The 12284-nt window shown below is 42.8% G+C and overlaps 1 protein-coding gene across 5 annotated transcripts in view; it reads left to right on the top strand.

The window, feature by feature from the left end:
• The window catches only part of pot1 (protection of telomeres 1 homolog), a 326410-nt gene that overhangs the window by 246852 nt on the left and 67274 nt on the right, over nt 1–12284 (top strand). For all 5 annotated transcript variants that reach the window (XM_060839484.1, XM_060839486.1, XM_060839482.1 and 2 more), the window contains exon 10: nt 7586–7741. In XM_060839484.1, coding sequence (XP_060695467.1) covers nt 7586–7741 — 156 coding nt within the window. The remainder of the gene's footprint in view (nt 1–7585; nt 7742–12284) is intronic.

Raw genomic sequence — 12284 nt, 5'->3', positions numbered from 1 at the left:
AAAGGGATTTAAGGGGCAAATTTTTCACATAGAGGGTGGTGCGTGTATGGAATGACCTGCCCGAGGAAGTGCTGGAGGCTGCTAAAATTATGAATGGGAAGGGTTTAGAGGGATATAGGACAAGTGCTGGCAAATGGGACGAGATTAGTTTAGAATGTCTGGACACATGGACGAGTTGGACTGAAAGGCCTGCTTTTGTGCTGTGCTCTTTCTCTATTTAACAATAAAAGTGAAACTGGTAAACCATAGGTACACTTGCTCCAAGAAAAGGAATTTTATAATGGTATTATTTTCAATTTTTTAAAATGATTTCAAACAGCAGATTCTGGTAAATTTGGAGATTTCTAATCGATCGCAGTTTAGAGGGATCTTTAACAGTGCCATCTATGGGAAGTGAAGAATCGCTAGAAACAGCTTCTTGATTTCCGCTGTTAATGTGACATATGCAGCTCCAAGAGATTGCTGTCAACTTCAGAGCAGTAAAGACAGCGAGCATTGACGTGTTTACTACTGTTGCTATCACAAATCCCAAATCCAATTATCCACTCCTGAAGCTGAACTGAAGAAACTTTGGTAAATTCATGAGGAGAGGGGTTTTCCAATGCATTGGTCTAAGAACTTGCATTGCAAATTTTAGACTGCCAAGTTCTATAAGATGTCTTTAGACCAGAAGCTGCCTTGTCAGACTGCAGGATCGATTATTCTTTCGAGAATGGTTTGTTGTATGTAGTCAAGATTAAAAGATCTCTGAATGAAGTGCAGCCAATAAATCAAATTCAATGACATGATTATAGACGATAATTGCATTTTGGTCTATTGACTGAGACGTCTGTTAGCCAGGATTTGGTGATGTTTGGAACAATAAATAATTACAAAGCATTACCTCATGGTCCTCTAACAGTTCAGCCATTTAGGATGTGATGAACGTATCCATTAACCTTGATGCTTTCCAGTAATTAACATCATTCCTGATGAAGGACTTTTGCCCGAAACATCGATTTTCCTGCTCCTCGGATGGTGACTGACTTGCTGTGCTTTTCTAGCACCACTCTAAGCAGATAAATGCGAGGTGCTGCATTTTGGGAAAGCAAATCTTAGCAGGACTTATACACTTAATGGTAAGGTCCTGGGGAGTGTTGCTGAACAAAGAGACCTTGGAGTGCAGGTTCATAGCTTCTTGAAAGTGGAGTCACAGGTAGATAGGATAGTGGAGAAGGTGTTTGGGATGCTTTCTTTTATTGGTCAGAGTATCGAGTACAGGAATTGGGAGGTCATGTTGTGGCTGTACAGGACTTTGGTTGGGCCACTGTTGGAATATGCGTGCAATTCTGGTCTCCTTCCTATCGGAAAGATGTTGTGAAACTTGAAAGGGTTCAGAAAAGATTTACAAGGATGTTGCCAGGGTTGGAGGATCTGAGCTATAGGGAGATGTAAACAGGCTGGGGCTGTTATCCCTGGAGCGTCGGAGGCTGAGGGGTGACCTTATAAGGGTTTACAAAATTATGAGGGGCATGGATAGGATAAATAGACAAAATCTTTTCCCTGGGGTCAGGGAGTCCAGAACTAGAGGGCATAGGTTTAGAGTGAGAGGGGAAAGTTATAAAAGAGACCTAAGGGGCAACTTTTTCACATAGAGGGTGGTATGTGTATGGAATGAGCTGCCAGGGAGGAAGTGGTGGAGGCTGGTACAATTGCAACATTTAAGAGGCATTTGGATGGGTATATGAATAGGAAGGGTTTGGAGGGATATGGGCCGGGTGCTGGCAGGTGGGAGTAGATTGGGTTGGGATATCTGGTCGGCATGGATGGGTTGGACTGAAGGGTCTGTTTCCATGCTGTACATCTCTAAGACTCCGTGATTCTAATCTCCAGCATCTGCAGTACCCACTTTCACCTTCAGTCCTGTACCTATTTGCTTTGATCTGGGATCAGCAAATAAAATCTCCATTCCCTTTCAGAAAATCCAATAGTGTAATGAGCAACTAGAACCAAGCTTCTCATTTAGGGCTGCTGTGACACAGTACCAGTGTCCCCACCTATGAGCCAGGAGGCCGGGCTTCAATCCCACCCTCTCCAGAAGTGCATAATAACGTCTCTGACCAGATCGATTCGAAAACCTCGACATCCTGGATAATCCACGTATGAAAGAACATGCTGACTCTCCAGTCTTAATTATAAAGTTTAACTGGGGGAATAGTACCTTGAAAGCTGACAGGTCTTGGCAATAGGGACTTACACGACGGGCAGAGAAAGAGTGAAAGTGGTCACACTCATAGGAAATGTTTTAGATAGAGGAAAAGACAGATGTTTCTGTGTCCATTGACATGACTCCCAAGTTACCTCATTGATGCTAGAGTCAAGAATTTCACATAAAGGTCGCCGGATATTTGTTCTGCAGGAGTGTGAACACCCAGAAGACGTACTCCACGTTGCTAGTAACGACATAAGCAGCAACTTGGTCCTGCCATCTGAATCTCAGAAGACAGGTAGAAAATGTGGGGCCTCCAGATTACTCCCAGAGCCACGGCCAAAAGAGTACAGAAATAAAGTAAGACAGATGAATCTGCCTTTAGAGACACAGTATCAGGGTATGGGGTAGGTCATTTACAAGTGAGATGAGGAAATATTTCTTCACTCAAAGGCTAGTGTACCTGTAGAATTCTCTGCCACAAAAGTCAGTGGAACTTAGGGTACTGAACATGCTCAAGAAGGTGATAGATATATTTTTAGATTTTAAAAACATCAAGGGGTACATGGAGAAAGCAGCAATATGGCATTGAGATAGAGGTTCAGCGAAGATCATATCGAATCATAGACTCCCAGCTGTGTGAAAGTAGGTCGTTCAGCCCATGAAGACCACACTGACTCTCTGAAGAACATTCCACCCCCAGACCCACTACCATAGCCCTGCCCTTTCCCCATGGCTAATCCACCTAACCGACATGTCCCTGGACACCATGAGCAATTTAGCATGGCCAACCCACCTAACCTGCACATCTTTGGTAAAAACCAGAGCAGTTAGAGGAAACCCAAGCAGGTACGTGGAGAATGTGCAAACTCCACACAGACAGTCGCCCTAGGCCGGAATTGAATCCTGGGCCTTGGCGTTGTTTTAACTTGGCAAGTAGTTAGGGTATGGAATACACTGCCTGGAAACGTGGTGGAGATAGGTTCGGTTAGGGCATCCAACAGGGTATTAGATGATTATATAAATAAAATCAATATGTAGTGTTGTGGAAAAGGGCAGGAGATCGGCACTAAGTTAAAACACTCAGAGTCACTGCAGACATGATAGGCCAATTGGTTCACCCTCTGCACCGTACTAATTCTGTTGTGTAGTCTCGCCTTTAATTTTTGTTTGTCTTATTGTCGAGAAAAGTTTCCAAACAGTTGTAAAATGATCCTTATGGTAACTGTATATTTGTTAACTGTTGTTATGAAGGTGTAAGGGGTACTGTACCTTTAAGAGAAGTGAAGGACTTAGCAAGAACACAGACTGCTGGAGAATTTACAATGTAACATTTGGTCCAGCCACTAGCAATACCTGGGTTGCTATGAGACAAAAAAAAATTCAAATTTGGCCAATCAGTTTAAATTATGCCCCAAGATACTAAACTCCAGTCAAGTTTGAATTTGGTTATTTTAACAATATTAAAACCAATGAAACAATCTGATGCTCTGGGGGTATAAGACCAAGAAAAATTGAACAGTTCGGGGAGAACTGTCAGAAGACCAACAGATGTAGACTGTTAGTCAGAACTCTGAGAGTTGTCTGTCCTGAGAAGGAGGTTTGCACAGGAAAAAAAGGATGACACCGACCTGGAGAGCGAATCTACAAAGGAAGATACCAAGAGAAGATTCAACAGCTGGCTGGTTTTGAAATTATAATCAGGAGGGTTTTATTGGGCCAGTTTTGTAGAGGGGAAGGTGAAAGATCGGTTTAGATAAACAAGGTGTAAATAGTTGTTAGTTAAATATTTTCTGTTAGTTTTTATAAAATTAAAGTTATTAATTTTTACTTTAAATAGTGACTTTTGGGATAGTTCTTTGCCTCTTGAAATTTTAACAGATTACAGTGTTACAACACAGAAATAATTTCTGCATTGCTAGTGTAAATTGGTGGGAGGGGGGTTTGGATGGTGGTTACCCCATGTTGTAACACTGTTATGAACTCTTCTACCAGAATTTAATGTTCAATACTGAAAGCAAAGCGCACATGGATAGTCGAAAGCTATGATTTGTGCTGGGGGCAGTGATGATCTTTGGATGCCCATGGATATTTGTGTGCTCATGGCAATTGGCTTTTAGATGCCTAATGATATGCCAAATGGCACCAAACCTTGTCTGAGCCATGAGGTGAAAGTTTGAGAGTGATAGTTCATGACTTTGATGTACGTTGTAATCCTTCCTTGACTCCGCATCAAAGTCCTGGAAATCCCTCTTTTAGTGCCACTGAGAGTGTCCCCAGAAGGACAGTCACCACCAGTGTCTCAAGGGCAGTTTCACAAGGACATCCAATGCCAGCCTTGCTAGCAATGCCGGTAAAGGAACATTTTTTTAAAAATGCAGTGTCCGCCATTTCTTAAATCGAAATTATTCTGTGTAGAGCATGGTGTGATTGTTATGATGATACATAAACAAATTTGTTGAACATTTCTATTTTTGGAAAAAATCAATTGTTGCCCAAAAGCTTGAAGTAAGAACTAGCATGTTTTTGCTGTACCAAAACTCTGCCAGATTTCTGCTGGCTAGGTCCTCAGTCTCACCCAATACCTTTCGCGCATTATCCCTGTGCTTGTTCATGTGTATTGGCTCCCAGATAAATAGTGCATCAGTTCAGAAATGCGCTTGTTTCCTTGCTTGATTTCACTTACACCCCATCTCTGTCGTCTTTGACAGCCCCACAACCTACAGGTTTTGTTTGCCGAGCTGGGAATTTGTGTTGCAGACGTTTCGTCCCCTGTCTGGGTGACATCCTCAGTGCTTGGGAACCTCCTGTGAAGCGCTTCTGTGATCTTTCATCCGGCATTTATAGTGGTTTGTCTCTGCCGCTTCCGGTTGTCAGTTCCAGCCGTCCGCTGCACTGGTCTGGTATATTGGGTCCAGGTCGATGTGTTTGTTGATAGAATCTGTGGATGAGTGCCATGCCTCTAGGAATTCCCTGGCTGTTCTCTGTTTGGCTTGTCCTATAATAGTAGTGTTGTCCCAGTCGAATTCATGTTGCTTGTCATCTGCGTGTGTGGCTACTAAGGATAACTGCAAAAAGAGGAAGAAGAACACCTATACAATGTATTTGCCAAAAACGGATACCCCTGCAATTTCATCAACAGATGCCTAAGGGAAAGACACCGGAATGAGGACATGCCACAACCCAAAGGACTAGCCACGTTACCATACATCAAGAGCATTTCCGAACTGACAGCCAGACTACTGCGACCACTAGGACTCATAACAGCACACAAACCAACAGCCACTCTCAGACAACAACTCACCAGGACGAAGGACCCAATACCCAGCATGAGCAAAACCAATGTAGTGTACAAAATCCCATGCAAGGACTGCACAAAACACTGCATAGGACAAACAGGAAGACAACTAACGATCCATATCCATGAACACCAACTAGCCACGAAACGACACGACTAGGTATCCTTAGTAGCCACACACGCAGATGACAAGCAACATGAGTTCAACTGGGACAACACTACTATTATAGGACAAGCCAAACAGAGAACAGCCAGGGAATTCCTAGAGGCATAGCACTCATCCACAGATTCAATCAATAAGCACATCGACCTTGACCCAATATACCGACCACTGCAACAGACAGCTGGAACTGACAACCGGAAGCGGCAGATTCAAACCACTATAAATGCCAGAGGAAAGATCACAGAAGCGCTTCACAGGAGGCTCCCAAGCACGGAGGATGTCACCTAGACAGGGGATGAAATGTCTGCAGCACAAATTCCCAGCTCAGCGAACAGAACCACAACAATGAGCACCCGAGCTACAAATCTTCTCCCAAACTTTGAACACCTTCAGATATGTGAGGCTTTCTTATTCCTGCCTCACTAGCATCATCCAGTATTCATTAGCCCAACATTGGAGGCTGTGCCTTTTGCTATCTAACCCTGAAACGCTGGTTTTGAAGAATTATTGATCTGTACATTACGGAAACAAACCCTTTGATCCAACTTGTCAAGCTGACCAGATATCAAAACTGACCTAGTCCCGTTTGCCAGCACCCGGCCCATATCCCTCCAAACTCTTCCTATTCAGCTACCCATCCAGATGTCTTTTAAATGTTGCATGTTGACCAGCCTCCACCACTTCCTCTGGCAGCTCATTCCAAACATTCACCACCCTTTGCATGAAAATGTTGCCCCTCAGGCCTCTTTATATCTTTCCCCTCACACCTCTTGTTTTGGGCTTTCCCACCTAGGGTAAATGACCTTGGTTATTCATGCCCCTCATGGTTTTGTAGACCTCTATGAGGTCACCCCTCAGCCTGCGATAGACCAGGGAAAATAGTCCCAGTCTATTCAGCCTCTCCCTATAGCTTAAACCCTCCAATCCCAGCAAAATCCTTGTAAATCCTTCCTAAATCCTTTCAAGTTTTCAACATATTTACTGAAGCAAAGAGACCAGAATTGTACACAGTATTCTGAAAGTGGCCTCAGCAATGTCCTGTATAGATGCAACATGACCTCCTAACTCCAATACTCAGTGCCCTGACCAATGAATGAAAGCATACCAAACGCCTTCTTAACTATCCTGTCTGTATGAGACTCCACTTTCAAGGAGCTATGAACCTGCACTCCAAGGTCACTTTGTTCAGCCACACTCCCCAGGATCTTACTATTAAGTGTACAAGTCCTGCCCTGAGTTGCCTTTCCAAAATGCAGCACCTCACATTTATCTAAATGAAACTCCATTTGCAACTCCTCAGCCCATTGACCTATTTGATCAAGGTCCCATTGTACTACTTCACTGTCTCCTACATCACTAATTTTGGTGTCATCTGCAAATTTACTAATCACAACTACTATATTCATATTCAAATCATTTATGTGAATGACAAAGGCAGTGGACCCAGCACCGATCTTTGTGGCACACCGGTGGTCACAGACCTCCAGTCTGAAAAGCAATCTTCCACCGCCACCCTCTGTCTCCTTCCTTCATGCCAATTTTGTATCCAACTGGCTAGCTCCCTCTGGACTGTATGTTATCTAATGTTACTAACCAGTTTCTAACAAGATTTGTCTCCCTAAAACAATCTCCATCCTACTGTTAATGCACCTCTTAAAACTTATCTGTTAGACCAAGCTTTTAGGCAGCTCATCTTTACCTCGTTGAGTGTCACTCCATGTCATCTATTGTTTTATAAAGTTCTTTTAATGCTTTATATTATAGAAAATGGTTGTATAAATGCAGCTTTTTTGTTGAGAATTAAGTGTGTGCCAGGTAAGACACATTTTACACATATTATTACTTAGAGCAATTCAATCCAAGTGAATGCATGTCAAACATCAAGTGAACGTATTAAATATTTCAATGATCGATGTGAAACTGATGTTCTGAACAGGTTTGGGATGGCACCCAATGCCCTCACCCACTGTGGCAGGTGCCCGTGGATGCGAGTGCCCTGGAGGGAGATCCTGCTGATATCCATCGACTGCGCACGCTGGCTGTGGACGTACTGGTTTATGATAACCACATCAGAGCTGCAAGCTCCCTCAAGGTACAGTGTCAGAGCAAACTGCCTCAATCGCTGGGATTGATTGGAGGGGTTCATTGAGATGTTCAGATAATGACTCGCAATCTGGGGGCAGATTGAACTCAGTTCACTATCTTTCTCTGGATAGTTTAGGTAAATCTGCTTGAGTTTGGTTTAGTTTAGTGTTTTGGTGGGAGAGAAACTTGTATTTTCCCTGCCCTGCCACATTATTTGAGAACATGCTTTAACTTGGCCAGGGGTCAGTTTTGTTCTTCAGCAGAGTTTACCAACTCCTGGAATGTGAAAGCATTTAGTCTTTGGTTATGTTAGTTTGTGGTTTTGTTCTGTGGCCTTTCTGCATTAGAAGTAGAGCTTGTTGGAGATCCTTGCTGCCCAGCAGATGGCCAGCAGAATGTGTTTCCAGTAGATATTTCCATCGCTGTTTAACCCAAACAGAGAGAGCCAGCAGATCCGACTGCATCTGTGAAGAAAGACTGCAAAGTTCATTTTTCAAGTCAGCTGTAACTCTTCTTCAGAGCTGAATGGCGTTGGAAAATAATGATTCTGAGAAAGAAAGAGGGGGACAGGGAGGAACAAATTGTGCGGATGCTGAGAACAAAAGATAAAAGGAGTGCTAATAGTGGTAAAGGAAGGATGTAGATGCAGAATGGGTGCTGATGGAGTTCATTGTGTTTGGGGCCTTCGGCATTGATGAGGGAGGAGATAAAAGGAGAGGTGTTACTCCTTCTGCAACAGCATAGGAAGATGCATGAAGCTGTGGCAAAGTTTTGGGAGTAGCAAACAAGTAGTCTTGAGGGAGGGGCACAGACCAGGTGACATGCTGACAGTGGAGGGGAGGGGAAGATGTGTTTGGTGGTGGCATCCTTGTGGAGGTGGTGAAATTGGAGGCTGATCCTTTGAATGTAGAGACTTGTGGGATGGAAAGTAAGGACAAGGGAAACCCTATTGCTAATCCAAAGGGAAAGGAGAGGGTTATGTCAACAGTGTTGGAATAATCATTCTCAAAGTCAGAAAGCTATTTTTAACATTGAATTCAAAACAACGTTTACCAGGTGTTGTATGGTTTCAGTCAAATGACTAGCAAACCAGCTGGGGCAATGATTGTTATGGTGTTTGCTGACTTCACTTTTACCAGCTCCAGAGAGAGGGACAAAGGCAGGATCATGCAAAGGTCCATAACAGCAGAAGTGCTGTTATTAGCAGCCTGCAGGTCGACGGGGATTGGGAATGGTCCCAGTTGGCTTAGAAGCAAGCCCCTGGAGCAGAAAGTTGTGTTAAAGAGAAAGAGATCCTGCAAGAGTGTTAAAAGACATGAGTTTAGGAAATCCATGTTAAGCAAAAGTTAAATTGGGTGGCTAGTTTGTTTTAATGGTCCAGAGATAGACATTAACTGAAGAAAGTAGCATCTTTTAATTTGTGAGAATTTGCCAAAATGCAACTGGTTACATCCATGCCAATTGACAAAAAGGCTTTAATATAGAGACAGGAATGAGTCTTCATTGAGGTTTGAGTGTCTGTAAGGGTATAACTAGAATCTTGCTCTCTAGTAGTTATAATAAGATTTCCGAGTCATTCTATTTAGTATAACGCAGTTCATTTTTTTTAATGTAATAAACTTCCTTCTTCATTTGTTAAAAATACATTGCCAACCTCTTGCGATCTGTTCAGTAACTGACCTTCCTGGTAAACAAAAAGGAAACTTACGGTCTCTCGAGACAAGTTTTACTCTTGTCCCATGTTAGCTGGGATCATAATGTGATTTGTCCCAGAGACGGAGCTGTGTCCTCCTTTGACCTTTCTATTGTAGGAATTACATTGAACCAAAGAGAACATACTGTGTAGATTCACCAAGTTGAAGTCTGGGATAAGAAACTTGGTTGTGATGAGATTTGAAATGCTGAAGCAAATTCTGTCAGAGCGAAGGGATTTAGGAGGAAAACTCATTTGTGTTATTGATTACCTGCCTTGTGAAAAGCTTACTATCTTCAATAGGGGATATTGGTGATGAGGGATCATCAGTTCTTCAAGGTTTTCATCTGCACGATGACAGTTGTCACAGTCTCTTTATTAACAAGGGAATTAGCAAGGCAGGGAATCAGTGTGTTTTTCTTGGAATGTGGATACATAATTCAATTCGAGGAAGATTCAGATTAGGTTCAGCACAAAAATCTTCCTCCTTCATTCTATATCAGATGGTTAATTTATACAGAATTAATATTCAGCATTATGAGATTTTGGTTCAATTATTTTGAAGTCCTGAGCATTTCTTACTGAAGTGGTTTGGAAATTATTTCATTGTTGGGTAAGCAAATGACATGATTATGGGTGTACACAACAACATTGAGAGATGGAGTTCAAGATGGAGTGTGATTTCATCACTTTCGGCCATTCCCTATAGGGTGACGCTGGGACCTGGCACTGGGTAGATGTCCAAGCAGGGACATCAGTAAATGTTGCTGGACAGAAATAGAAAGAAAGCTAGTAAGACAGATGGAACATTACACTTTATCTCGGGGAGGTTGGCTGTTATATTATAGTTCATAAAAATTATTCTTGAGATTTGGACGTCACATGCCAGCATTTATTACCCAGAGGATAGTTAAAAGTCACCTACATTGCGGTGGGCCTGGAGTCACATATAGGCCAAGCCCTGTAAAAGTGACAGATTTCCTTCCCTAAAGGACATTCCTGAACCAAATAGGCCTTTACAAGAATTGACAGTGAAATACCAGCCTTTTACATCCTGACTTTTCTTCTTAAATGCAAATTTCAATATCTGCCATGGTGAGATGGACCCCAGTGATCCAGAGTGCTGGATTGTGACAAACGTCCATTATACCACCACCTTCTCTCTCATTAGACCTGCCTAAAGCACTTCATTCAGTTCTCAGAACTGCACCTCCTGCACAATATATTCGACTAGGGGTGGATTCTCACTGTACAGTCATCAAAATGGTACTGAGCCTAAGTGTTATAAGTAATGAGGACAGTTTGCATTGACTAGGCTTGTATTCCCTTGAGTCGAGAGTGTGGTGCTGGAAAAGCACAGCAGGTCAGGCAGCATCCGAGGAGTAGGAGAGTCGACGTTTTGGGCAAAATTCCTGAAGAAGGGCTTTTGCCTGAAACGTCGATTCTCCTGCTTGTCGGTTGCTGCCTGACCTGCTGGGCTTTCCCAGCACCACATTCTTGACACTGACCTCCAGCATCTGCAGTCTTGACTTTTGCCTTGTATTCCCTTGAACCTAGAAGTTTGAGAATAATAAATTGAGGTGTTTAAGGTGCTTTGATCGGGTTCATAGAGCAAAACTCTGTTCTGATGGATGGAGAGAAAATCCAGAACAGGAACATAAAATGAAAGTTAGAGTGAGGCTGTTTCAGTGAGATGTTAGAAAGTACTTAATATAGATCAGGAACTCTTTCACCAGAAGGCTGTTGAGATTAGGTCTTTTACAGTTTGAAAGCTGAGGTTCATAGACTTTTATTCCACAAAGTTTTAAAGGATAAAGAATCTAAGTGGGTTGAGACCAACATGGTTGGATTAATTAGGTTTTGAAGGTCTGACCGGACTGCTCTTCCTCCTAACGTGTGTAAAAATATCTTTGGAACTAAACATCTGAACGGGTACCAATAGCAAAGCCTCTTATGAAATTAATGAATTAGTCGAGCATGTGAGTGAAAGTGTGGGGAGGGGCACACAACTTTACATGTTGTCCCCTTTGATAAAATGATTCCTGAACGAGAGGTTTTTTTATTGTGTTCGTGATTTTGGCTCTGAATGTTTTTGAGTTGAGGAATCCAGTCTTGCTGCTATAGGATACATGTTGTGAAACTTGAAAGGGTGCAAAAAAGATTTACAAGGATGTTGCCAGGGTTGGAGGGTTTGAGCTGCAGGGGAGAGGTTGAATAGGTTGGGGCTGTTTTCCCTGGAGCATCAGAAGCTGAGGGGTGACCTTATCGAGGTTTATAAAATCATGAGAGGCATGGATAAGGTAAATAGACAAGGTTTTCTTTCCAGGATGGGAGAGTCCAAATCTATAGGGCATCGGCGTAAAGTCGGAGGTGAAAGATTTAAAAGGGACCTAAGGGGTAACTACTTCATGCAGAGGATGGGTGCGTGTATGGAATGAGCTGCCAGAGGAAGCTGGCTCAACTACGACAGTTAAAAGGCATGAGAATGGGTATCTGATTAGGAAGGGTTTAGAGCAATGTGGGCTAAATGTTGGGATTTAGGACTAGATAAAGTTAGGATATGTGGTCAGCATGGACAAGGTGGACCGAAGGGTCTGGTTCCGTGTTGTGCTACTCTATGGAGCCATGTTGCCGTAGCTGCTGAAAATATGTTGGGTGAATCATCTCGACAGAAATCATGTGGTGGGAAGTGTAATAGCTGGATGTGTGCAGCAGGGGACAGGAGTCACACTGTGATACCAGACTCTCTATTGTTTCTTATCAGACTGAGCCATGTCATGTGGTGTGAACGCTGTCAGAATTAACTGATGTCAGTTTGAGCAGTTAGAAATATGATCTTGATAATAAATTATCTTTG

The sequence above is a fragment of the Hemiscyllium ocellatum genome, chromosome 19 (assembly GCF_020745735.1).
Source record: "Hemiscyllium ocellatum isolate sHemOce1 chromosome 19, sHemOce1.pat.X.cur, whole genome shotgun sequence".
Taxonomy (NCBI): Eukaryota; Metazoa; Chordata; class Chondrichthyes; order Orectolobiformes; family Hemiscylliidae; genus Hemiscyllium; species Hemiscyllium ocellatum.
This window is presented reverse-complemented; position numbering and strand designations above follow the sequence as displayed.